This window comes from Mytilus trossulus, chromosome 14 (genome assembly GCF_036588685.1).
Source record: "Mytilus trossulus isolate FHL-02 chromosome 14, PNRI_Mtr1.1.1.hap1, whole genome shotgun sequence".
Lineage (NCBI taxonomy): Eukaryota > Metazoa > Mollusca > Bivalvia > Mytilida > Mytilidae > Mytilus > Mytilus trossulus.
Window position 1 is genome coordinate 9,284,993 of NC_086386.1, and position 27,743 is coordinate 9,312,735.

General features: G+C 30.8%; 1 protein-coding gene across 1 annotated transcript in view; it reads right to left on the reverse strand.

The window, feature by feature from the left end:
* The window catches only part of LOC134697458 (MAM and LDL-receptor class A domain-containing protein 1-like), a 30,996-nt gene extending 16,680 nt beyond the window's left edge, over positions 1-14,316 (reverse strand). The window contains exons 1-9 of the mRNA XM_063559737.1: positions 14,241-14,316; positions 12,342-12,462; positions 11,165-11,237; positions 10,161-10,352; positions 6,369-6,495; positions 5,715-5,831; positions 5,046-5,155; positions 4,440-4,558; positions 3,964-4,109 (exon numbers count right to left, since the gene is read on the reverse strand). Of these exons, the coding sequence (XP_063415807.1) occupies positions 3,964-4,109; positions 4,440-4,558; positions 5,046-5,155; positions 5,715-5,831; positions 6,369-6,495; positions 10,161-10,340 (799 nt within the window). The 5' untranslated portion in view covers positions 10,341-10,352; positions 11,165-11,237; positions 12,342-12,462; positions 14,241-14,316. The remainder of the gene's footprint in view (positions 1-3,963; positions 4,110-4,439; positions 4,559-5,045; positions 5,156-5,714; positions 5,832-6,368; positions 6,496-10,160; positions 10,353-11,164; positions 11,238-12,341; positions 12,463-14,240) is intronic.
* Positions 14,317-27,743: the final 13,427 nt, after the last annotated feature.

Consider the following 27,743-nt stretch of genomic DNA (forward strand, 5'->3'; position numbering starts at 1 on the left):
TTGACCTACAGAATTAGACTATTTACCGGATTTGTAATCACATAAGCAACACGACGGGTGCCGCATGTGGAGCAGGATCTGCTTACCCTTCCGGAGCACCTGAGATCACACCTAGTTTTTGGTGGGGTTCGTGTTGTTTATTCTTTAGTTTTCTATGTTGTGTCATGTGTATTATTGTTTTTTCTGTTTGTCTTTTTCATTTTTAGCCATTGCGTTGTCAGTTTGTTTTAGATTTATGAGTTGGACTGTCCCTTTGGTATCTTTCGTCCCTCTTTTATCATTGTCTTTCGTATTGATTATCCACACCGACTGTAAAAATATATACATATACATACAAATTAATTTTAACATACACTGGACTATTTGCACGGAATGTAATAGTGTTAAATTTCACTTACATGTATAATCTAATTTAACACGTGTCAACCAAATTTAAACGAAATATCTTTAATTAGTTTACTTAAAGAATACTAGATAGATAATACTTATAGAAAGCTACTAATAAAGCTAACATGAGACTTGTCAAAGGGTATCTGACATTTGCAAGAGTTAACTGATGCTGATATTTGAAATGTATTGATATAATCAGATTTGTATACATGTACTTCATAACTAAGCATCAACTTTGATCAATGTATTTTACTCAATTATGGACTTTTTTAAAACTTTTTTTGCATATTCAATTGGTTTGAAGTAAACACAAATAAATTCAGAAGCATAAAATGGTCATATTTACTAAAGAATGACATTTTTTAAATTGAAAATATCATGAAATCATGGTTACCAAACTGCCAAACTTAAGAACAAACTAACTCGATTTAATGACACCTTACAATTTAGCTACAGCCAGGCCAAGGGATATCAAATATAGCTTTTAGATCTTAACTCAATAAAGGGGGATATTATATCTGCTGCAGGAAAATTGAAGTCTATGTTAAGATACTAAGGTTTCAAATCCCTAGGGCAAAGTTGGCTTTAGATGAATTTGGCTATTTATTTTAGGTATTTTTGACATTCAGCTCTTCAACGGTTTCGGTACTTATACATCTTCGGATTTCAAATATTTGGCTTTGAGCGTTCCTGATGAAGGTTAATCCAGAAAAGCGCTTCGGACGCAAGAAATTAATAACGAGTTGTTTTCAATATTTTAAGACTTTCAGAATAACATCAAGGTGTGTCTGAAGATATCAATCATACATTAAAAGAAGAACAACTACTTCATTCTGCCACCAGCGCTCTTATGAGCTATGTTCAATGTTTCAATATACCAAAGGCGAGAGAGGTCCTGTTCTTGTTCCGACTTTTTTTTTAATTTGACCGGAAGGAAAAAAATGGATAAACCCCAACAGGGGAAAATGTCATCAGATTACTAACAAGATTAACCTTGTTCATGCAGAGTTAAATCTTTGTGCTCAAAATCTGCATTTGTTTTGAACAAACTCTGTCCTCCGCCGCACTTGTTCAAATCAAAAAAAGGACAAGTGTGTTGTCATGCTAATATGAGTACTGAACATTTGATGACGAAGAGATTGGTTCATATAAAAAAGAAGATGTGGTATGATTGCCAATGAGACAACTATCCACCAAAGACCAAAATGACACAAACATCAACAATTATAGGTCACCGTACGGCCTTCAACAATGAGCAAAGCCCATACCGCATAGTCAGCTATAAAAGGCCCCGATAAGACAATGTAAAACATTTCAAACGAGAAACTAACGGCCTTATTTATGTAAAAAAAATGAACGAAAAACAAATATGTAACACATAAACAAACAACAACCACTAAATTACAGGCTCCTGACTTGGGACAGGCACATACATAAATAATCCCACTAAGACAAGATTCATGAACCAAACTGACTTTGTTTTACACTTAACCAAACGCTAAATCAATGCAAGTTACACTTATTTTGATTTAAACCTCGCATCCGCTTCGGTTTACTATGGAATTTTTTGTGTTATAACTGATCTGTTTAAACTTTGCGAATGTACAATTTGTATTCATTTATATCTAGTTATCAAAGGTGCCAGAATTATAATTTAGTACGCCGGACGCGTTTCGTCACTAATAGATACTAATTTTCACAAAATACAAAATTCTTAACACTATTTCAGTGCTTGAATTTTTTAATTATTTTTTTTCAAAGATAGGAAAAATATTGAAATAATTTAATAAACTGGTGTTTGATAGTTTAGAAAATAATTATGTAGTATATTGTAGTGAAAAAAAGTATTGGCAATATGAAAGTCTATGAAAGTGAAAAGTTCAAGGCCACCTCTTCTTTTGCTATGTCATAAATTAAAAAAAATCAGAAGCTTCCAGATCAACGCAAATGTGTAATGGTAGCTCTTCATATACTAGTAACTAGTCAAATTTATCGTTTTGACATCGTTTATAGTATATGCTTATGATTGAACAGTTTTTGTAGCATTCTATTGAATTAATATCAGAAAATTTCTCCTTTTTGTCCTTGTTGCTGAAATATTGATAGTTTTAAGTCTGACATTTTGACCTTAATTTGAAAAAATGTAACCCCTTTCCATCGATATATACTTTAGTAATATGTTCTCCCGGAACATTAGTGTTTAAAAAAAATGAACTCTGGTTGCAGTAATGCAATGCCGAATTCCGAGGGTGATTAAAATTTGGGAAGTAAGAAAAACCTGACAAAACCAAACGATTATATCAACAAACAGAACGAAAAAAAATTACCGATCATATTTCTTACGTGGTACAGACATTTTTCTGAAGAAAATAGTTAGTTAAACCTGGTTCATAATTTCACATATTGGTTGGATTAGATGTGTTTAAAAAGAGATACACTTACCGTAAAAATGATAAATAACATTACGGATGCAAATTTGAAGCGTAAAATTTATAAAAAACACAAATGCATTTAAAGCTTATTAAATCTTTGGATTATGTCTGTTAAGATAACATTAATAACTTACATTATATTTTTTTTTATCAAATGAATACATTTCAAATATTATTTCATAGAAATTTATGTGAATGTATCATTTCATATGTTCTGCGCGTTATAGATCATTTTAACCCGTTTGAAAATTCAGCAAATTTCTTTTAGTATATATATATATATATATATAAGTATAGCTTCGCTAGATCGGGGTGTTTTTTCAAACATGGCTTTAACTTTTCAGATTTCAAAATTGTTGCTTAATAAGATTTGTTTTAGAAATAAATCAGTACCGATTTGGCGCTTCTCGAAATGAAATATACCCCTTTTACTTTATTCCCCCTTTTTATGTCTCATATTTGAGTTGGTAAAAAGACAAACTAAACATTTAATCACACTAACAACTTATAATGTCGATGTTATTAAAATGAGCTTTAACTTAACAAGTATTTATTTCTAAAAAACCTCTTTACTAATCCTATACCGTTAGACATACCGGATAGAACACCATAAATATTCTCAGAAATTTTATTCTTAATTTATTTGTAGTCTGGTACAACCCAACAAATGAGGAGTTACTTATCTTGATTTATTAAGAAGTTACCAGCATATGAAAACTTCAAAACAAATTGACTGTTTGCAAAGCTACTTACTTTAAAAAATATACAGTTTTTAGGAGAAGTAATTCTATTTTTTCTAAAGTGCCAATTTAAGTAAAAAGACCCATTTGATGTTAGTTGTGTTTGTATAGTGCTATCAAATGATTACTCAAATGAGGGATTGTTTATCATTTGGGAATAGTTCCTTCTTTGGCAGGTTTTCCCCTACCAGTTTGGGTCATCCCCTTACACAATACTTAAATTATACCTAATGAATACTGGCTGTGGCTTTTAGATAATGTTATTATACTATGGTACATATATACATAAAAAAAAAATTTAAACAATATCATATATAAGGAAACGAATTGCCTTCTTTGAAATAGTAAACAACTTGACGACAGTTTCGAAAAAGCGATACTTATATATACTTTTTACTGACCTGTTCCAATTGATTCTAATGTAATATTAAAACCCCGGCTAGCAGCCTTATCACTCGCTACAAAGCTGTTAAATCTGATGATCATTGTATTTATTTCTCCGTCGGACGATGTATCCCAGACTTCATGGTCCGTAGTACCGCATCGCCTAAAAATAAATCTCATTTTACCAGCATAATAAGTTTAGAAAATTGTAGAATCATCTGTTAAACAATTCGTTTTAAATATGTCAGGCAATTAACAGCAATAGTTTAAATAACTGCAATGATTATGAAAGTTTGAAGGTTACTATATAAATTTTGCACGTGTATAGCATTCTAAGCGATAAGTATTTGACTGCGACTGTGTTCTGCCTCTTTGTAAGATTCTCTTTGAATATTTGTAAGTTTGAATACCTTAATATTTTTTTTGTTAATTTAAGTTAAGAAGCAATTTTCTTATATGACTTTGTTCCATACATATAGATTACATAACGTACTCTGGACCTCTGTTTGCAAGGAGGTAATAAACCATTTCTATCCAGTGATAGCACGTATTTTTTTTATGGCTTATATCCATATCGGTAACAGTTGCTCGTATATGGTTGCCAGGATCTCCCTGTAAAATGATTAAGATTTTAAATAACTCATTTAAGAAATTATTTGGATTATAATTTGCTTAACGTAATGTGTATTTTGGATACATAAGTATACGTATATAAAAAGCAGTGATATGAGTGCCAATAAGACAATTATCCATCCAAGTCACACGTATAATACATCGAAATAAAATATGGGTCAAAGAACGGCCTTCAACATGGAGCCTTGGACAAAACACCGAACAGCCGAAAACATAATATTATTCATATTTTACATGAAACAGTTGATATATCTTTTAACAAAATACGAACCTCTGATACCAACTTTAACAGTAGATCAAATTCATTAATCAAATGTAATAATCAAAGGATAAACATATCGCTCTTGAATTATCACAAATGCCTCTGTTAACATGTATTCAATACTATATCCAAATATAAAAACAAAATTTACCACTGCCTTTCAAATATATCATTATGTGAATTTAGTGCTTTTACAATACCTACCTTTATGAACCATACACACTTCAAACCGGTGTCATAATTCGATGGGTAATTTGGTGACGTCAGGAAATATGTTTCACCGCCTGCTAAATTAATAGTACCTCCACAATTGGCTGAAATCAGCATCAGTTCATTCATTATTACTTTTCAATTATTCAAAATTACCTTAAATGTATGCGTCAATTCAATGAATCTTTACTTTTTCAAGTTTCATATTTTACCGTTCATTCATACTTGAAAAATGATATCTCAATGTTATCAAAACTTTTCAATTAACTTATTAACTGGGTTCATACCACAACTGCTAGACTGTTCGTTCTCGGGTGTTTCATCAGCTCCCTTGTCAGTGTCTGGTTACTGATATGATATAGAATATATGTTTTTGCTAAACCCCCACTTTGATACATTACGATTTACTAAGAAAATAATAATTCCAAATTCATCAGGCAGTACTGACTTAAATTTACTGTGCTTTTCTTTTTATTTCCCTTTTTTCAGATTCCCTGCATGCAAATATTTGTTTTTTAATGTTCCAGATGATGATAAATGGAGAAAAGTACTTCTGAAACAGGAATTATTTGATGTCTACTAGTACACATGTTAAAATGAAAAAGAAAATGTTCAGTGCATCACACTACGATTGAAGACACTATATACTCAGAATATACTTACAACTGCTTTGATCAAGTTGTTGACACACAGTGCCAGTTAAATCTGGAGGACAAGCACATGCACAAGTTTGATCAATAAATCCTCCGTGCTGACAGGTAGGTGGTGAGACACACGAATCTAAAATAGTAGTAAAGATAACATGTTATTGGAATAAATTTGAAAAATAGGCCAAGAAACATCATGGTCCTTATTTTTCTAAATTATAAAATAACCAATTTTAAAAATGCGAAATTAAGATCAATCACATAATATCGTTTGAAATTTTAACATAAAAAATAGTATCTTTTATGAAGCTATGCCATTAATAAATCTCAAACATTTTTATCATATATAAACACATAAACAATAACGAATATGTTCGCAAATTTTATTTTTCATTTAAGATACATATATTTTATTGTTTGTATGGATGTTTTTTGTTGTTTTGTTGTTTTCCTCTCATAGTAGATGTAGGTTTTTTCGGTTTTAGTTTAATTTTGAAACATTAAAATACTTCACTATAAAAATGAATCTGATTACTTTTTTTATCATGTATCATGTACTTCGTCAGAGACTTTATATATTTTAAAACCACTCATACAGAACACGTAATAAACACTGACATAGGTTCTATCTTTCAACAATAAAACAGTATTATTGACTATTTTCTCGTACCAGTACATCCATAAGCTGCAGTTACATCAGCAATATCATAGAAACTTAGAGTTTTACCAGTTCCAGCAAGAAACTCTTGTCTCCAGTCATGGAAGAATTCTGTTTTATCTCCATTTTTTGTAAATGCCTGAAAACAACAAGAAGTACGCTGCCTTTAAAGAAATAAATCACAGTCTATTCATTTCATTACATAAAATATTGATGTATCTAACACAAAATAAAATTATAAAGGCATTAGAAATTAATGATACAATTATCAAATCAGCCCTTTTGTTTTATGAATAAGAAAGCAACACAAATATCTTAGATATCTTACCCTTCATGACATTAGTAACCTTACAACATATGCTCTAAATGCCAAACAATGTACTTAGTCTATTGTGAGGCGCGTACCTACGTTTACGTCAAAACGCCCGGGAGTACACTTGAATTTGGTTAAAAAATATTTTAATCTAAGAAAATAAAAATAACTTGTTAGAAGCACATCAGCTTTATAATTTTTTCTTCGTTGGCTTGTAATTGCGGATCCAATTGACGAAATTTACTTTCAGTCATATGGTATCATATTATCTATTTATTTACTTTCTATCACGTCTGAAGCTACTGTGAGTTTTATACTCCCTTCCCTTTTGTTTTAAAGTAATCTTTCAAAGTAATCCCTTCGTAAATTTTACGGACGCCATCACGAGTTGGTTGACCGTTATGGAATAACCGTTTCACAAATGATATCGGATATGTTCCTTACGTCGTAACTACAATCCCCTTCCCTTTCATGAATTTGACCTACCGAAATAGACTTTTTACCGGATTTGTAATCACACAAGTAACACGACGGGTGCCGCATGTGGAGCAGGATCTGCTTACCCTTCAGGAGCACCTGAGATCACCCCTAGTTTTTGGTGGGGTTCGTGTTGTTTATTCTTTGGTTTTCTATGTTGTATCAGGTGTACTATTGTTTTTCTATTTGTCTTTTTCATTTTAAGCCATGGCGTTGTCAGTTTGTTTAAGATTTATGAGTTTGACTGTCCCTTTGGTATCTTTCGTTCCTCCTTTAGCTCAATTGAAAAAGAGTCTTGTGTATACAATATTTTAAGCCAACAGTAGTCTATCAATCTTCATATCTCGGAAATCCACGAAGAAGACAATGCAGCGCTAAAGCTATAACCAAATGGAATCTTATAAACTCTAAAAGGGGCAAAACTTGATAGGGCGACACTACATTCGTTCCCTTCAATGAATGCAGTATCTGCGATCCGCCACAACCAGTCAAAATGTCATGTTAAATTACATATTAAACTATTGTTTTGTTTTCTAAAGACTTAAGTTCTTTGTCTCAATAAACAATCATGCACAATATACGAGCACCATATACATAATATAATAAGCTTTGTAGCAGTTTACTGCTGAGTAGTGGCATGTTTTTTGGAAAATTGATATTATAACGTTTGTCATAGGTTCTAGTTTGATGTTGTCCATCTGTGTCAAGAAAGGAGGCAAACTGTCTGTTTTCGTTAGTCGTTTGAATCTTAAATTTGAATTAATATATGATATGCCAACACTGACTAGAACGCGAGTTATAAATCAAAGTTTTAATATTACAGCCAAAATATAGGCGGCTCTGACTTTAAAATTGATAATTTAACTATCTCGATTGGATAAATCCAATAATCCACTGGTATCAATGTAAGAATCTATATATATAAGGATTTATCAAATACTCATTATGTTTGAATATTACAATGTTAATGTAGATTTTGTTTTATGTTCAGTTTCAAACCATTAAGTTTTGCAAATTTAACATAATATTCAATGTCGAAAGTGGATAAATGCGGACTTTACATCAATTCTGATAAAAAAAATCACGAAAAGCCTACATCAGCCCCCGTATCAACCAGATAGTGTAATTAAAAGATAACTGTATTGTATTTGAATCTTTAAGGACGTTCATCGGAAGTTTAATTGTCGCAAATTTAGCTTACCTGGCGACGCGTAGCGGAAACAGGTAAACGGGTATTTGCGACAGTAAAACTACCGATAGACGTCCGCAAATCTTCTAATACCATACAGTTATTTCTTTTCTAATGCAAAACAAAGTTCATAATTAAATTTTGATCATTATTTTAGTGTAAAATCGTCATTAAAGAAACTTCCACGAAAAGATGTTTTCTTCTTTGGTCCCTACACTAGGTGACGTCATATGTATGCTCCCGGCGTTAAACATAAACACCTGTCGTCGTCTGACTCCTGTGCCGCTTCAGAATGTAATAGAATTTGATAAAAAGAAGATTGTAAGGTGCAACATGTGAGATTGTTGGCTTATTATTGTAGAAAATTACATGTCAATACATTCAGAATGTCGGCTACCTTAGTTACAGACAAGGATATAGTGAATTTTACGCTAACTGTCATCCAATCAGAACCAATGATACAAAATAATTGCATTAGAATTAAGGTTAAATAATGCAATATCGGCAACACAAACACAAAGCTATCACAATCATATGTGATAAGTTACTAACCGAATTGTCCGTATATAGCTAACCCAAACCAATAACATATTCGTGTTTTTGAAATCGTAACAAACGATTTGCTGCTCTTAAAAATATATTACAAAATGTAAAGCTGAATACTTGTATATACATCTGATAATGCATTTCAGGCGGAAACCCAGTTGAAATAGAACAAAAGAATCGAAGCCCTTTGTTAAAGAAGGCGATACATGCTCACTGTTATGTTTACTAAAGGAACAAAATTTTCAAAAGTTTTAAAAAGAAACAAATAAAATGACAGTTTTCGGATAAATTACGATGTACTTTTTTCAGAAAAACACAACTTGAATAATTTTTCGATGTATCTATTACATAGTTCAACAGAACAATTATATATCAAGTCGGCGACATAAGTGTCTACTCAGTTGGAAATAAAAATATCACGGACGGAAAATATATCTGATTCAATCGATTTCTTCCTCGATTTTCGTTTCTTACTTCCATTATTTGATTCAATATCTTTTTACCAAAAATAGGTTACACTTGCATCGTAAAGAGAAAATCGAGTTCATCTTTATATGTTAGAGCGTGTTTGTGTTGAGTGTTTTGTCTTGAAAACGTATAATGCAAGAGTATTGATACATCATTTCACTTCAGATTCTATCATATTTATATATCAAGGCTACAGGTTGACTTATAACATCAACTATTCACAGTACTAAAAAATGAAATATATGAGTTAAGTGAAATACCTTTATAATGAATCTCAAACAAAGAGTTGGTGCGTTCGAATAACAAATTTTTACTATAAATAGTGACGATAATTTGGGTTTTAAAATGCATATTTTAGAGAAACAAACTGTACTAGTATGTGAGAATTCGGGGTTATAGTCTTCGACCACTGAATTTTTTAATCTGCCCTTCCACAGATGATTTAATTAGATTTCTTTTAAAATGTTTATGAAAACCGATTAGACATAAGTTTCCACGTTGGCTGAATGCAGACAAGTATATTATTTGATGCTCATTAGCTAGTAGACATATTGTCTTTTAGAATACAACTGGCATATACGGATCGTGATTGTGCTATGCGGGTAAATTTATTGGTTTTCAAGAGTTAAATTGGCAGTGCGTCATCCCTACAATGGTTTCAATTTTTACGATTGAAAAATTAACTTTCGTAATAGGGATATAACTTTGACGAAGTGGAATTTTTAATGATTTATGATGGGATGTTTTTCTCAGAAACAATGAAACAGACACTCGAAAATAAACAGAAATGCTGATTGTAAATAAGACTTACATATACACCATACATTACATCGGATGCTGGATCAAATGGAGTAATGTCACTTGTTTGTCTTACAAAGAAGTTAGATCCTTTTCCTTTAACAACATTATCCATATCAACAGTCATATAGTTGCTTCGGTCCTTTCGAGCCATTTCATGCCAAGAACCAATGGCATGTAACATTTCATGCATAATTGTTCCTGACTGTAAAAGTAACACTATAACTTGAAATATCATAGGAAATAGGAACATTATATTATTCATAGTGTCAGGGACTATTTATTAAATTGTATTTATAGACTTAAATGCAATCAGTTATCTTAATAAAGACAGTTATCGTTTTACCATGGAAAACCAGGTAACACAGACTTCTGCCGACTAGTACTAACAGATCTGCTTTAACTCAAGTAATTTCCATATTAGATATACGAAAACACCTTGTGCTTTGATTGTTATCTTTTGATTGGAGTTATGTTCTAAATTTTCATTTTTTTTTCACCGTAAATCAATTTAATAAGCTGAACTCATCCATGCGTCGACGTAAATTTTTAAAAGACTTTTGTTCAGTTAAGGTTAAATTTTGATTAAAATCAATAACTGCAGGGATATCCCAAAAACAAATGAACACAGACCTTAAAAAATCCGAATTGAAGTTTTGCTTTTTCTCTTCGTGGAATTCAATAAAATCTAAATTCTTTAAAGGTAATATTACCCTTTTTCTATAAAACCTATTCATACCTTAGCTTCTTCTTTCTTGTTTTTTTTTTAGAAATATTGAGTATCATTTCAATTATTAAAAAGATTTTCATTTGAACTGAAATTGTTAAGTATATATAATGCTTTAAAGAGGACATATTGTTATATTTGAATATCCCTTTGCATCTTCTGCCTTTCACTTATATAAAGATAAGTGTATTTGTTGATGTAAAGTATATTATTTTAAATGAGGATAACAATGAAAATATTTATTATGGTAATTGTCAAAGAAACAAAAAACATAAATATCCAATACATACGTTCACACAGTCGCTTGTCAACCCTATTATTTGTGGACTTTTCGAAACTTTACCAACAAACGAAATGCAGAAACTACAAGTAGTAAGAAATCAAATGATTAAAAGTATGGATGTGAATAAAAATCTTTATATAAAGCTATAACAGGCAATTAATAACGAGCTATACTAGTGTAAACATTTAAGGTATCACAATTAAATCATGGTTAACCCTGGTATAGTGCAGTGTCCTTGTAGTCCATCCTCGTGTAGGGCTATTTTCAACGATGATGTACGATGAAAAAAAAATAGCGACAACTATTCGTAGATACTTATGAGAACTAACTAGAAATCCAATGTTTGAATCTATTTTATCATGGTTTACCTGTAGAAAAAACTTTTCGTCTTTCATCCCAAATCAATTTGGGATAATATCATGAAATTTTACAAGTGAGAGGTTTAGCTTATTTTTAAACGAGATTCAAACCACCATTTTCTACTTTGAGATATGGCAGTTGTTGTTCATTCGTTTGATGTGTTTGAGTTTCTGATTTTGCAATTTGATTATAGACTTTCTGTTTGGAATTTTCCGGAATTCACTATTTTTATATTTTTTCTTTTTGGTAGAATTTTCCTATTTAGAATTTTGTTGATAGGTTCAATTTTTGAAAAATTTTACGATTTGGTCACCGTGACAGCATGAATATATTACTATCAAGAATACTTGGCTTTATCGAATTCATAAATTCTTAGAATTGATATAAGTTAGAAACAAACAATTAAAAGACTGGAAAATTTGCAGATTTAACGTATTTAGCTTCCTGAAGTAACGAACCCAATGTGGTCCTCTATACAAAATTATGTTACTTTTTTTATTCCTTGTTCAAGCTAGCGGTCGTCACATTCATAGCCTTACTGTGAAAAGTTTTTATTATGTGCTTAAAGTAAACAAATCAAGACAAAGTGAAAGGTTTTGACGCATGTACAACTAGTTCAACCAAACCACAGGTTGTTCCTGTACAACATCAGACTTTCTGGCATCTGCTTTCCTTTGAGTAAGAGTTACAGGAGTCGGGCAGTGATGTTTGATGTAGTCTGTCTGTTATAATGTCTGGTATTGGTTTTTGATTTTTGTTATCATTTATAGTAATAAGTCATTAGTATTTTTGACACATTGAATGATGTTCCTATATAAACTTACGCATGAGTAACGAACTCAACGTAGTGAATATAAGTATTGTTGTCATATGGTATCCACTTTACACATGTTTTTGTATTAAACTCTGCTATTGCATCAATAATCCGTATTCTTTGTTGAGCATCTGTAAATACAAACTTGTCTTCATAATTAAATGTTTTAGCTGGTTTTGCCAGAAGGAGAAAGAATAATGATACTAAATGGGTTTAGCTTCATCTTTAAGGCTAATATGTCAAAGATGTTTTCTGAAATGATTTAGTAAACAGTATTTATTTGTGGAAAAAGCCAAAACAAATATACATCGGCAAATAAATGAAACTAATGATGTATTAAAAAGGACAATGAATAAGATAAACTAAATATATAACTATATTCATTGATAAAGGTGTTCTAGAAAACTGAGAGGCTTTATTCTATTTCCGAATATTGGAATAATCATACATGATGAAAGTAACAATAAGATATATCAGAATATTGTGTTTAAAATACTATCAAATGAAGGGAAAACAAATAGATAAAGAAATTGAAAGAATAAAAATAATAGATAGCCGAACAAACAAAACTAATTTGATATAAAGAATAATTATACATTAAATCAACTATAACCTGAACTATATGATTTGATAAAGATGTCCTAGAGATAGAACTGTAAGGGTCTGTTCGATTGTCGAATGATCAAATTATTAGTTGTTTTTAAGACTATAAGTGTTGGGTGAAGGTTAATTTATGTTGCAAACATGCGCAGTGAAAATCAATCATCAAAAACATCGGCACTCATTCAATTTCATTTGAAACCTTAAATTTACATTTACATGCTTCATAGTGACAAATTTGCAGAATATCAATAATTTTCCAACGTTTAAAAACTGATATTTGAAATACAAACCAAGCATACCGGAAGGATTCGAATAAAATCAAAATTAAACGGTACTGATTTCATCTGAATGTCACTTTTGTGTCATCGCTTATGAGTGCATTACAAGTCATGCTCAAGTCAAAAGCGTTACACTAGGGTATTTGATACAATCAATGAATTTACAAATTAAACCCTGAACATGAAATTGTGATGTCTAAGACACATCGATAAACTGACATTGACAGCCCGTTACATGAATATGGAACCGTAAGTTCTACATCTTGGTTAACACGGCCTTGGTATTGCGTGTTTGTCGTCCAATTACAGTTTTTATTGTCCCTAAATATCTTCTTGCATTGTCACAATAAAAAATATTTCGACGGTAATTCGACGGAGTTTCAAATGCAAATCTGTGGCGGGTCAAAGACTTGTTATTTTGTAAATCCGATTTTAATACAAACCATTTATAGATTTAAAAGGGGCGAAGACCCCTTTAACGGTAGAAAAATCAAAAACAAAAAAAAATAAAAAAATAATAAAAATATAATTTTTAATTAACTAATGAACTCAAAATCATTGACTTTTTTTTCTAATTTTTCATTTTCCCGATTTTTCGCAGAAATCTATTTCTTTCTCGTTTCTGGTCTCTTTTGTAAGGAGATTTTGAGTGACATAGAACCAACATCGGAAACGTTGCGCTATTTCCGTTTCTTTTTGAACATTGAAATACATTGTATGTAATATTTAAAAAAAAAATATGTAATTGATACGGACTTCGTAACCTGTCACAGGTAATGCCTGCCTCATATTAAATCATTTAACTGATAATCATGTTTACACTATGTATTAAACAGTGGACATGTTAGTTGAATGTTTGAAAACGAGACTTCTTGACTGAATTTGGTAGGAGACCAAAAGCTATTCAAAATGTTATCTTTTTATCTATTTGTTTCATTTGGTTACTAATAATACATGTATGTACATGTATGTATATGATTAATTGTAATAAAGTGTACCGTTAAAGTCTTAAATTAAAATCAACTTACTAAACGCTGAATTAATTTCATAAGGAACAATTCCGTCCGGCCAAAAATTAAAAGTCCGTGCAAAATTTCTCTTGGATGAAGCCTAAATAGAAACAAATATATACCAACATTACGAACTATGAGGACAGAAAGCTAACATGTTACCGGTTCCCTTAAAGTCATATGATAATTTCATTTACACTCATTACGGGATAAAGAAGTAATGGCGAGATAAAAAAAACTTCAATCCTGGTATCTTTAATGAGTTTATGCATATCTTTATTGCATAACATTTGGTTACTTAATGTATTTGCAATTTTTATCTTTTTCGTTGTTGACATATCTGTTTTTAATAGCATTTTAGATCATTACAAAATGTTGATTGTTATACCCCTAATTTTACATTTTTACCTATTATATCTGTTTGTTTGATTCACATATTGTTGTAATTATATCTGTTTGTTTGATTCACATATTGTTGTAATTATATCTGTTTGTTTGATTCACACATTGTTGTAATTATATCTGTTTGTTTGATTCACATATTGTTGTAATTATATCTGTTTGTTTGATTCACATATTGTTGTAATTATATCTGTTTGTTTGATTCACACATTGTTGTAATTATATCTGTTTGTTTGATTCACATATTGTTGTAATTATATCTGTTTGTTTGATTCACATATTGTTGTAATTATATCTGTTTGTTTGATTCACATATTGTTGTAATTATATCTGTTTGTTTGATTCACACATTGTTGTAATTATATCTGTTTGTTTGATTCACATATTGTTGTAATTATATCTGTTTGTTTGATTCACATATTGTTGTAATTATATCTGTTTGTTTGATTCACACATTGTTGTAATTATATCTGTTTGTTTGATTCACATATTGTTGTAATTATATCTGTTTGTTTGATTCACATATTGTTGTAATTATATCTGTTTGTTTGATTCACACATTGTTGTAAGTATATCTGAATTTGATCGTCTAGCACAAAGGTGAGAGGTTTGACTCGCTATAAAGCAGAATATGCATTGTCTAAACAATTTCCAAAAGCAATTATTTTTTTATACTCTCGGTATGTTCGATCAGCCTTTTTTCGGAAATAGACGACAATGATTAATTTTTTATTTCATATTGTTATAAACTTTTGTCATTGGCGGTTTGTAATGCTGACAACAATTGCAATATGTTTCGCCTACTCACATGAACAAACTATACACTGACGGGTCATATACCTTATAATACGACAAGGTGTTCTGACTACATGGCGGCAATGAAAATCGTTTTGTCGGAATTGCTTATTTTAGTTCTGTTTTAACAAATCAAGTTGACCTGAGATTTATTTAATATTTCTGTTTTAACAAATCAAGTTGACCTGAGATTTATTTAATATTTCTGTTTTAACAATTCAAGTTGACCTTCGTTTCGTTAAATGTGTTCGATGTATATATGTATACTAGATAACAAAAAACATGTACAAGACAATGCATGTTCCATATTTTAACGAAATTGTATATAATACAACGAGGTAAATAATTTCCCAATCGGTGTTATTTTCTCATCAAACCGATTAACTAAGGCAAAAACAAGGTTTTTTTTAGAAAGTTTTTGTTATTTCAAAATTCGTTTTCCACCCTAAAATTCAAAAATTGATATCTTTACTTAACACATTAAACATTGTCTGCTTGAATTTTGAATGTCTGTGCAGATATTTGAATACTTAATTGTCTTCTTCGAAATCAAGTTCCAATTCTTATCATCATTTTCTTCAATACCTTGGTATTTTATAAAATTCTTTTAAACATATGCATTTGCTGTGTAAATGAATGTTTTTCATTGGATAAAAAAACCAGTTTTTTTATATTTATTATATGTCATGATAAATCATAGTTTTAACTTGTGTATTGTTTCGTTTGTTGACTAGGATATTGACATTTACGAAATCAAATTGGAAAGGAAGGCGAGGGTTCGATTCTTTTTGACCCATTATGAAACGGTCTCTTCGTGTTATAAAATTCTTGAACATCTCTTTGAGGTAGCATAATACAAAGCTGATAATCTATCCTTATCGTTCATATGGACTTTTCCAGATTCAGCCCAAAGGTTTTTATGTCATCATATATTAAACATTGTTCCTTTAAATTCATATCACTAGACATTACTTTTATATTTGTTATCAAGACTGATGTATTTGATTGGCATTAAGATATTGTCATAAGCTCAAAATCTTTAAAGAAAACCACTCACAGAAGGAGGGGCTAGATGGTAATCTAAGTTGTCTGCAATGGCTCTCGTTTTATCTGTGATATGACGTCCAATGGGCTAAAACAGAAAACAAATTATTAATATGGTCATGGTATTAAAGTAAAAACGCAGAAATGCACAAATATCATTATGTGATTACTGTGCTATTGTATCACTTAAGTCATTGTTATTCTTTTATAGCAAAACTATTTTGAAGGTGACCTCTATAATTACGTCTAAAACAACTACAAATCTGTCATATCAATTTTAAAATTACATGTGATTCTGCCAAAGAGAATGTATATCATCTGAATATGTACAAAAAGGAATATTTCATCGATGCAATAATCAATGTAAATATTTCGTATATATTGCGTCCGAAGTGGGGAACGCTAAAACCCCAAAACTTGAAATCCTAAGAATTTTAAGTAAATATAAGAAAATGAATTTAAAATCGACAACAGATTGGGTCGATTTACACATTTGACACCAACTCAACTTCCAGGTGTTTAAGTAATAACTTTCTTCTGGTACGTGAACGAACAAATGTTTAAATGATAAAAAAACGTTAATGAGCATCATAACTCAGAATATGTACAATACATAAATGTCAAGTCATCATAATCAAACAATTTTAAAAACATTTAAAGTATATTCACAAATTTTATAATTTACTAATGATACCCCACTATCACAATTGAATCTAACAACCTCTTTTAAAGAAGATACGCAAAAGACCAAGAAGGCATTCAAAATCAATAATTAAAAAAACAATTTAAATTTAAAATAAAAATACTTTTACATTATATTATTTAGGTTACTGTTAAAGATTACGAGGACTTTTTTGCTATTTTTGGCGATATATTGGCATTTCTTCGTGGAAGTTTTTCAACAATTTAAATTAAAAAAAAATAATCTATATAATAGAGAGACGAAAGATACCAAAGCGAAAGTCAAACTCATAAATCTAAAGATAAAAGAGGGACGAAAGAACCCAGGGGGAGAGTCAAACTGATAGATAAAAAATAAACTGACAACGCCATGGCTGAAAATAATAAGACAAACAGACAAAATCAGTACAGAAGACACAACATAGAAATAGCTATCTTAATATAATAAAATAAAGTATTGGCTTTGCTCATTGTTGAAGGTTGTACGGTCAACTATAGTTGTTAAATCAGCAGAACGTTTTAATGACGTTGTGTTCATAAGGGAATATTAAGCTTTTCAATGATCAAAATGAGTGTTTATCAAACTGCTATATAACCAGTGTAATTTTTCTGATAAAACGGTTGGTTCAAATGTTTGGAAATTTTTATATTTTTGGCAAAGTGTCAAAGTAAATTTTAAGAAAATTAAACGAGCCAAATTAATTTTAGTTAAAGTGTTAGGTACCACCTTAAAACTGAATGCATATATTATCTATGAATTGTACCTGGTATACATCTCCGTGGTCATCAATACTCATTCCATTGAATAAAAACGACAAATCCGAATCAGGGTCAAGATCCTGTGAAAAAATAAGAATAAAATCAATGTTTTAAGGATGTACTTAGGTGAGGCTAGGTTAAAATTAAGAAATTAAAATTGATATTAAAAGCTGGTAGAGCTTCAATTAAGGATGAAGATAAGCTAAAAATATTGATAGGTCATGGACCTCCTATAGAGATATTTGAGATTTAAAATATGGAACATTTGACACAAATCCCAAAACCACACCTTAGTATATTCTTATGACATTGCATGCGACTATCATACAATTGAAAGCGCGAGTTATCTATAAATCAAGGTTTAATCCACGCATTTCTACATAGGATATATCGGTAATAAAACAGAAATATGCTTTATTTTCGTTTGATGTGTTTGAACTTTTTTTTGAAATTTTGCAATTCGTTTAGTTACTTTCCGATTTTTATTTATTTCTTGAAGTTCGGTATGTTTGTTATTTCACTTTTGATAAGATGCGCTGTAAAGTTGTTTGAAACAAATGACTTCACCACTAATCGGATGTATACTTTTAGGCGTTCTTTTTCATCGTGTTGACAAACATCGGTTTTTGATATAATTATACAGATTGACATGTTTATTTAATCATATTGCTAGTTTCTCTTTTTACTTTGATATTTAAGAATCTATTTAAGGTTCTTCATTTCGCTTCGTAGAGGCTTAAAACTAAATAGGTAAATGCCATAAGAATATTATGGACATCTTATATTCCGATATTGATTTCATTACTTAAATCATCGTTTTATTATTAGATTTGCCTAGAAGGAGCGAAATCGTTCAGATCATGACTGTATGTAAGTTAATGTTAAGTGTTGAAAGATAAGTTTTGTTAAAGAATATAATGAAAGGTATCAAAAGTCATAGGTACTTGGGGACAGGACAATTGTTCTTCTACCCTCCCCCTTTTTTCCAAAAATCCCTTTTTTTCTATTCAGGAAAGGTATCAAAAGTCATAGGTACTTGCGAAAAGAACAATTGTTTTTAACCCTCCTCATTTCCCCCCAAATTTTCCATTTTTTTTAGTTTTCTATGAATTTCAATATGTGAACATACATTTAGAATATTATGAACATTCATTACTACAAAGGGAGTGTGTTTGCTTTTTACTATCAATTCTAAGTTTACTAATAAATCCACGGTGGTCTTTGATATATTATATAGACCCTCTGTAAATAAACTTTGTGACCCGATGTAAAAAAAATTATGACTTGAGATTTCAGAAAAGGTATCAAAAGTTTTAGGAAGTTTGGTACAGGACAATTGTTTTTAAGCCCAATCCTCTTTTTTCCCCAATTTTTTTCTATTAATTTCAATAATGTTAGCGTTTACATCTGTATATATTATGAACATTCATTACTATAAATAAAGTGTATTTGCATTTTACTTCAATTCTCAGTTTATTAATATCGATCCACTGCGGTCATTGACATATTACATAGACCCTCTCTATTTAACAAAACCTGTGAAGGTCGTGGATAGTAAACATGAAAACGATAGCAGGTAGCAAAAAAATACACTTAGTCATATATAAAACGAATGTCTATTCTGACTCAAAATTACGTTCAATATCCGGACGTCTTTTTTTCCGTTTTTCTCCCAAAATCACCCAAACTGAATAATCATAAGAATGGATGACAATGCGACTATGCATGGTACCTATAGGACACAGAGGCATGATGAATAATTCATTGTGGAAAAAAGAGAAGCGACACACAAAATGAGGTCTTCTCGTTTAAAAGCATAGGTTTAATGAGGTTCTGTTATTTACAAATGAAAAATGTTAATATACTTATATTAGCCAATCATCAACAGACGATTCTTTCTATCAACTCTACTAGAAATAAGTCAATAGTTGTCAAAGGTACCAGGATTATAATTTAGTACGCCAGACGCGCGTTATGTCTACATAAGACTCATCAGTGACGCTAAAATCTAAATATTTGTATAGCCAAACAAGTACAAAGTTGACGAGCTTTGAGGATCCAAAATTCCAAAAAGTAGTGCCAAATACGGCTAAGGTAATCTATACCTGGGATAAGAAAATCCTTAGTTTTTCGAAAATTCAAAGTTTGGTAAACAGGAAATTTATAAAAAATGACCATATTATTGATATTCATGTCAACACAGAAGTGTTGACTACTGGCTGGTGATACCCTCGGGAAAGAAACGTCCACCAGCAGTGGCATCGACCCAGTGGTGTAAAAGCTATCAAAATGTACCAGGATTATAATTAAGTACGCCAGACGCGCGTTTCGTCTATATAAGACTCATCAGTGACGCTCAAAAGTAAATATTGGTATAGCCAAACAAGTAATAAGTTGAAGAGCATTGCTGATCCAAAATTCCAAAATGTTGTGCCAAATACGGCTAAGGTAATCTATACCTTGGATAAGAAAATCCTTAGTTTTTCGAAAATTCAAAGTTTTGTAAACAGTAAATTTATAAAAAAAAAAATGACCACATTACCGATATTCATAACTACTGGGCTGGTGATATCCTCGGGGACAACTCTTTCTAAATAACATAGTATATATTATATTTTAGAAATATGAACGTATGAAGATATAAGAACCTTTCAATTTCAAAACCATTGATAGAATTCAGTTCAATCTCCTCTTTTAGATTAATTTGAGGTTTACTACTAAATTTACTTCCCGCTATATAGATGATGTTTTCTAACTTTCATTTTTAGCCATGGCGTTGTCAGTTTTTTTTTTCGATATATGAGTTTGACTGTTCTTTTGATATCTTTCGCCCTCTTTTACTACTTATTTAATTTCCAAGAATACTAGATTAAAGAACATACCTCTGGTTTATCAAACTTGTACCCCTCTTCGAGTCCCTTTTCCTCCATGTTTTGTTCCTGGTCAAGTGTCCGTAAGTTTTCCGTAAGATGTGGGTTGTCTTCAAAGACATTATCATTGCTGATATAGCTTTCGTCTTTATCCTGTAATTGCCTCTGTTGATTTATCTGAAATATTCGTATTATACAATGCAATGTCATATATTTAATCTAGGTCAAATTTATCAAACTATAATTATATAAGTTCAATTAAAAATTAAAAAAAAGAACTTTATAGACAGAAACAAAAAGCAAAGTACTATACGATGAACGGGTTTTTCTTCTATTCCTCAAAACATCTGTAAGACAATTTTGTATTAAGTATACCGCAAATATATTAGCAATAATTTGAATTAAGACATGAGTAAAATTAGTTGTATTCATTGACGTAAACAGGATTCCACGGATTTTGATGGTAAATCATAATGCTTGTCTAATTTAACGTCTTTTTCGTAATATTAAGATAATGACAACTTCCCATGAATAACCTATGAACAACGAAGTACGTTTAGTTCAGGTCTTATATATACTATCGTATCATACGTTTCTATCAGTCACTGTAGCCTTTGGGCATTTAATACTTTAAAGAATGCATCAAATTAAAGAGATAACGAAAATAGAATAAATCTATAAAATAAGGTATAATTACCTTTTTTTTTAATTCAGTAATGAACATAGTTGATATACGCATTCAACATTTTAAAGAACATTTTACTCTTAACAATAACCACAATAAACCTTTTTCGCGTATCAAACATAAACTAATAGAACTAGCCAAGGAATTTGTTTTCGTTCCAGCCGATAAAGCTGCTAATAATATTATAATTGTTTGACGTAAATTTTACATTGAGGTTCTACGAAAAAGGAATCATCAATTCACCACCTGACTCCATTTTCAGAAAACGACATCTGAAACAAACATAAACTTGTAGCTACCGTTTTACAAGCAGAACCAAAAACAATGAAAGTCTCAGCTATGTATTGGCTTCCGAAGCTATACAAAACACCTTACAAATACAGATTTATTTCGTCTTCAAGCCATCATTGTTGAACTACTACATTATCTATTCTTCTTACCAAAACACTTGGTACAATCAAAAACCTGATAATAAATTGTTCAAATAAAGCCATCCAAAATAGTGGAATTAATTACCACTGTAGTGCCAAACACTCGTTGGAAGTACTTGATAAATTGCATGCTTTCATTGATGATTTTGAATCTGTTCAAAGTTTTGATTTGTCTACCCTATATATAACATTGTCTCACATTCTTACTAGATCACATTTTTATTCGCTTTTGAAATTCCGTATTCCAGATTATTGGAAGTACAATGGGGACAAACTGTGCACCACTTATTGTGGGCCTGTTTATGAATTGCTATGAGTAACAATTTATGACTGAAATCAGCAAAGACCCATCGAAACAACATCTGATACACAAATTTAATAATACTTTTAGATATTTGGACGATAGTTGGCTCTCAATAATGACGACTTCAGTATGTATACTAAAGAAAGTTATCCTGTTAAACTTACTTTAAATAAAGCTAATACTAACAATGACCACTGCCCTTTCCTCGATCTTGATGTCTATATCATTAACAGAAAGCTTAATACTATAATGTATGATAAAAGAGATGATTTCTCATTTCCTATCGTTTATTATCCATTTTAAGATGATGAAGCACCCTTTTCACCATTTTACGGTGTTTATATATCTCAACTTTTACGATTCGCTCGTGTATGTAACAATGTTTTAGATTTTAACGAGAGAAGTTTATGTATTATTGAACAATTATTACACCAGGGTTTTCGATATCACAAACTACATGTAGTCAAAATATTTACTAAATTTTATCATCGGTATAAGGACATCAATCGTAAATATAACTCAACATGCAGACTTCTTATACGTTCAGGTATTTCACATCAAATACTTTAGGGAAATATTCTTAATAAAGCACAGAAATGTCAGTATTTACCTCACAAGCTAACAAAACCTTTGAATAGACTTATTAAGAAGGGATATAGTTACGATACTGTTGTCAGGTCATTAAAGATTGCATATTTTGGCTTTTATATTGATTCACTTATATGGTCTTTGCATTGGAACTAAACTCATTTATTTAAAAACCAGTTGTTGGCATGATACGGGTTATGTTCTTCTCATATTTGTTATGATTGCATGATACTGAACCCCTCAAGGAAAGGATAGTTCTTGATATTCATTTAATGAAGACATAATCTTTCAATCAGTATAATTGAAGTCTGGAGCTGGCATGTCAGTTAACTGCTAGTTGGCTGATGTAATGTATGTATTATTGTCATTTTGTTAATTTTCTTTGGTAACATCTTTTGACATCAGACTCGTACTTCTCTTGAACTGAATTCGAATGTGCGTATTGTTATGCGTTTACTTTTCTGCATTGATAAGGGGTATCGGGGGAGGGTTGAGATCTCATAAACATGTTTAACCCCGACGCATTTTTGCGCCTGTCCTAAGTTAGGAGCCTCTGGCCTTTGTTAGTCTTGTATAAGTTTTAACTTTGGTTTCTTGTGTACAATTTGGAGTTTAGTATGGCGTTCATTATCACTGAACTAGTATATATATTTGTTTAGGGACCATCTGACCAACGCCTCCGGGTGCGGGAATTACTCGCTGCATTGAAGACCTGTTGGTGACCTTCTGCTGTTGTCTACTCTATGGTCGGGTTGTTGTCTCTTTGACACATTACCCATTTCCATTCTCAATCTTATGTATGACTTTAACACGCTAATATATTTCATAGATTAGCACAATATTTCACGAGAAAAACTAGCTTCTTCAGGCGCGTCTATAAGCTGCAACATTCTCGTATCAGTCACCAATTCTACCTATAAGATACAAATGATGAAGCTTGTTCCGGATTGGATCCAGGATTATTGATAGGGCCATATGAATGAATAAGTACCACAGAGTGTAGCTATACTTTACCAATTTTGGAAGAATAAAATCTCAAAATGATATTGCTTTCGATTAATGGGAGACATTCACCCCCTTTTCCCACCTGAACCCTCAACTGAGCTAGTTTATCTATGGAGCTATAGACTATAACAGCTAATCTTTAAAACAAATAAGCATGTGAAATGTACACTCTTAGGCAAATTATAATCTAATTTGGTAAATGCGTCAGTTAATTTTAAACCTGATCACGATAGTTTGAATGTTAATCGTTGTTATTTTTAGACCCTCATTATTGTTATCTTGTTTAAGATTTTTTACAAACTTACCTCGCGTAACTGTCTTCCATCAATGTTATCCAGTTCATTAACGTTGTTTGCTGCTTCTTCTATATGCAAATAAAGAAAATGAACGCATATCCTAAATAAGGTTTTTCAATTCATAAAAACTAAATTTTTTTTTTGGTAGAACTACGCGGAAAAATTAATTTTAAACAAATAAAAACCGATTCTTCTTCTTCCCCAAACAATTTACTAGATACACAACAAGATGTAAAAATAATGATTAAAACGAAAATATATAATAAACATCCCAAAACAAAAATGAACAAGAGCAATCTAAATATACAAAAGTCGTTCAAACTTTTAAATTATCAATAAGTTGTTGAACAGTGTATCAAGGAGAAGTGAAACTTGTCATTTAAAAAAAAATAAACAAACTAAAACAAACCAAACAGTCTTGAAATTGTATCTTCTCAGGCAGGAATAAGCCAAAATTTCATGTCATGTAATGACTCTTGATTGTACATAGGACAAATTGCGACATATGTTTAACATATGTTTTTCGTATGTTTGAAAACGTATGTAAACATATGTTTAGGCCCGACATGAAAACATACATTTTGGATCATTTGAAAAACATATGTCAAACATATAAAAACATACGTTTATAAAATCATATGAAAAACAGGTTTTTCATACATATAAACATATGAAAAACAAATGATTTTCATATGTGTTTTATATGTTTTGAAAACATATGATGAACATATGTTGCAAATCTTCTTGTGTAAAGAGCCAGGAGCCTCTGGCCTTTGTTAGTCTTGTATTATTTTAATTTTAGTTTCTTGTGTACAATTTGGACATTAGTATGGCGTTCATTATCACTGAACTAGTATATATTTGTTTGGGGCCAGCTGAAGGACGCCTCCGGGTGCGGGAATTTCTCGCTACATTGAAGACCTATTGGTGACCTTCTGCTGTTGTTTTTTTTTATTTGGTCGGGTTGTTGTCTCTTTGACACATTCCCCATTTCCATTCTCAATTTTATTGTTTAATAGTAACAATTGGACAAGAGTTTTAAAATTAGTTTAAAATATAAAACGGGAACATACCTCGGACAAAATTATGCAATATGAGCTAAGTGGTTTTATTTTTCCTTTAAAATATATCTTCCTGAAGCAGAGCTCTTATTTCTAATAAGTGTTCGCGAATGTAGCAGTATTTGCCGATACTTCAATCAGGTTTTCATCTTTAGTATTGAATTTTGAATATTTATATATGTTTTCACCTATAGCATAAGTGCAGTCCAACCTTTATGACTGGCATGCAAATACAGAAATTAGATTTATAAAGTGTTCAGTGATAAATATAGGAAATCTTCACCTTAAGAAATGTAAAAGCATAAAGTGATTTATTGTCTAGATTTGTCTACACTTTTGAACTGTTTCGATTAATGTAGAGAAGGGTTTTTATTCGCGGGTTTGAAATTTCGCGATTTACCTTATTTTGGAGGATACAAACATTTACATGTACAATTTGAAATTGGCGGAATTTTTTGGCGATTTTGTTCTATTCGCGAAAAAAACGTAAATTTACACCTCGCAAAAATAACCACTATACGGTATATCAGCTCTTTATCGTAAGTACAAGGTACACATTTTGGATATAGTTTTACTTCAATCATCATTAAATACAACTTGTGTACGAAAATGCAAACATGATGCTAACATTGGTACAGCTGAATGTTATAATTTGTTTATTGCAAATCAGTGTTAGAAATGTAAACTATAGACTCCTGATTGAATCATTTTTTTCAAAAATTGAATTTTAAGGATAAATATCTTATATTGTCGAAAAGCTGATATTTTACAATAGTTCATACATGTATTTGGGAAATCTTTAAATGTATGTAAAATGCACTACACTTGGTTATACAATAGCTTTTTTTAATTTGAAAATCTAAATGAAAGAAGGCTTGATAAATTAGTAAAATCCGAGATTTGTATTTTATGATGAGACCAGGAAAGGTCATTAAAGACTCGAGTGGATATAACAGTGGGCATGAAAAAATACCTTTAAAGTGTAAATGATTGAAGTCAGTAAAAATTATATGTACAATGTAACATGTTAACCAATTCAAACAAAAAACCAACGGCCAAATTCGTGATAAAACACAGCTTAAAACTATAGCAGACAACAATAAACGACAACCACTTCAAACTACAGGCTAGTTGATATTGAAGATTCCTTCGAGAATGTATTTCAGTAGGTAAAAAAATGTAATTAAAATATCTATTTATATTCAATGTACATATCTTGGTGATCGCTTACCTTTTTTTATATGAATTGCTCCACTAAAAACTGCAAAATGAACCAGAAAAATAGCGTGACAGATATACATTTTTAGTCAAGCTAGTTGTTTCACCGACAAAAAAAATAGTTATAACTTTTTAATGGGCTTAAACTATTTAAATACTTGGGTCTCAATGAAAGTTGCTCAACATGAAACATCTTTTAATTGGTCCTCATAATTTAATGTGGAAAGATTGGATATTATTGGGTTCGAACTATTCACCAAAAAAACAGATGAAGGAGGATCTTCAATGCATGAATTTATTTTCGTCGATTTTACGTTTCAGTGATAATACAATGAATCCTGGGTAAACCGAACCCTGATAAACCCAAATTTCAGTTTAAACCGTAAAATTGTCAATGTCCCACAAAATCCCCATCAATTAACGTTAATCTAACCGGGAAAAAAATCCCTGTCAACACCGAATTCCAAACGTTTTTTGAAAGCTCGTTAGTAAATATGTATCTAAAAATTATTTTGCATGATTTAATTAAACAAACACATGATGACTGAGTATATCCGAGTATATTTGAGGTAACATTAACTGTTGAGTTGTTATTACATGCCAGCTCCTTTGTTCTAACAGGGGTGATCTGAGCCGGATCACCCCTACCAGATCACCCCAGTTTGAGTTTCTTCGTTATGCATGTTATCCTTTGTTCTGTAATATTTTGACGGGAATGTCAAATCCACTATACAACTTAATTAATTTTACAGAAAAGACTATATATCAAAATTCACGTAGACAAAATCAAGACCTTTAGCATATCAAGCTACGAAACATACTAATACACCAGGACGACTGGATACGAACTAACCGTTATTCAACATACTTAAGGATGTATTCCTCTGACTTTTCAGTCTTGTTCAGTCTCATTGAAATCTCGTTCTTGAATTATTTCCAAAACATGTGATACAAGTGGAAAATATCAATGAATTTAAAAATATTATAATCAAACATAACTCTGTGAAAAAAATTGTGTATTTACAATGAACGGTATTTAAGTAATCCAGTTTTCAAATTTTATGACCAATCAAGTCAGTATTTTAGCCAAATTTTGAGAAAATGGGTGAGGGATACAAAAAATGATTTTTACAAGAATCAAGTTCATCCCATATTATTTTGGTCTTTTCAAATTTCTTAGATATGTATTTTTTCAATCATATATAACAAAAACGTTGAAATAATATGCAATTTGTTCTTAAAACTGATGAAAATCACAAAAATAGAAAATTGACAGCATGGTAAAATTTACACAAAAAAGCATCAAAACATGATAAAACTTTCGTTTATCAACACCTCCCTACAGTTTTTATAAGTAAAATTTATTTAGATTAGTCCACTTC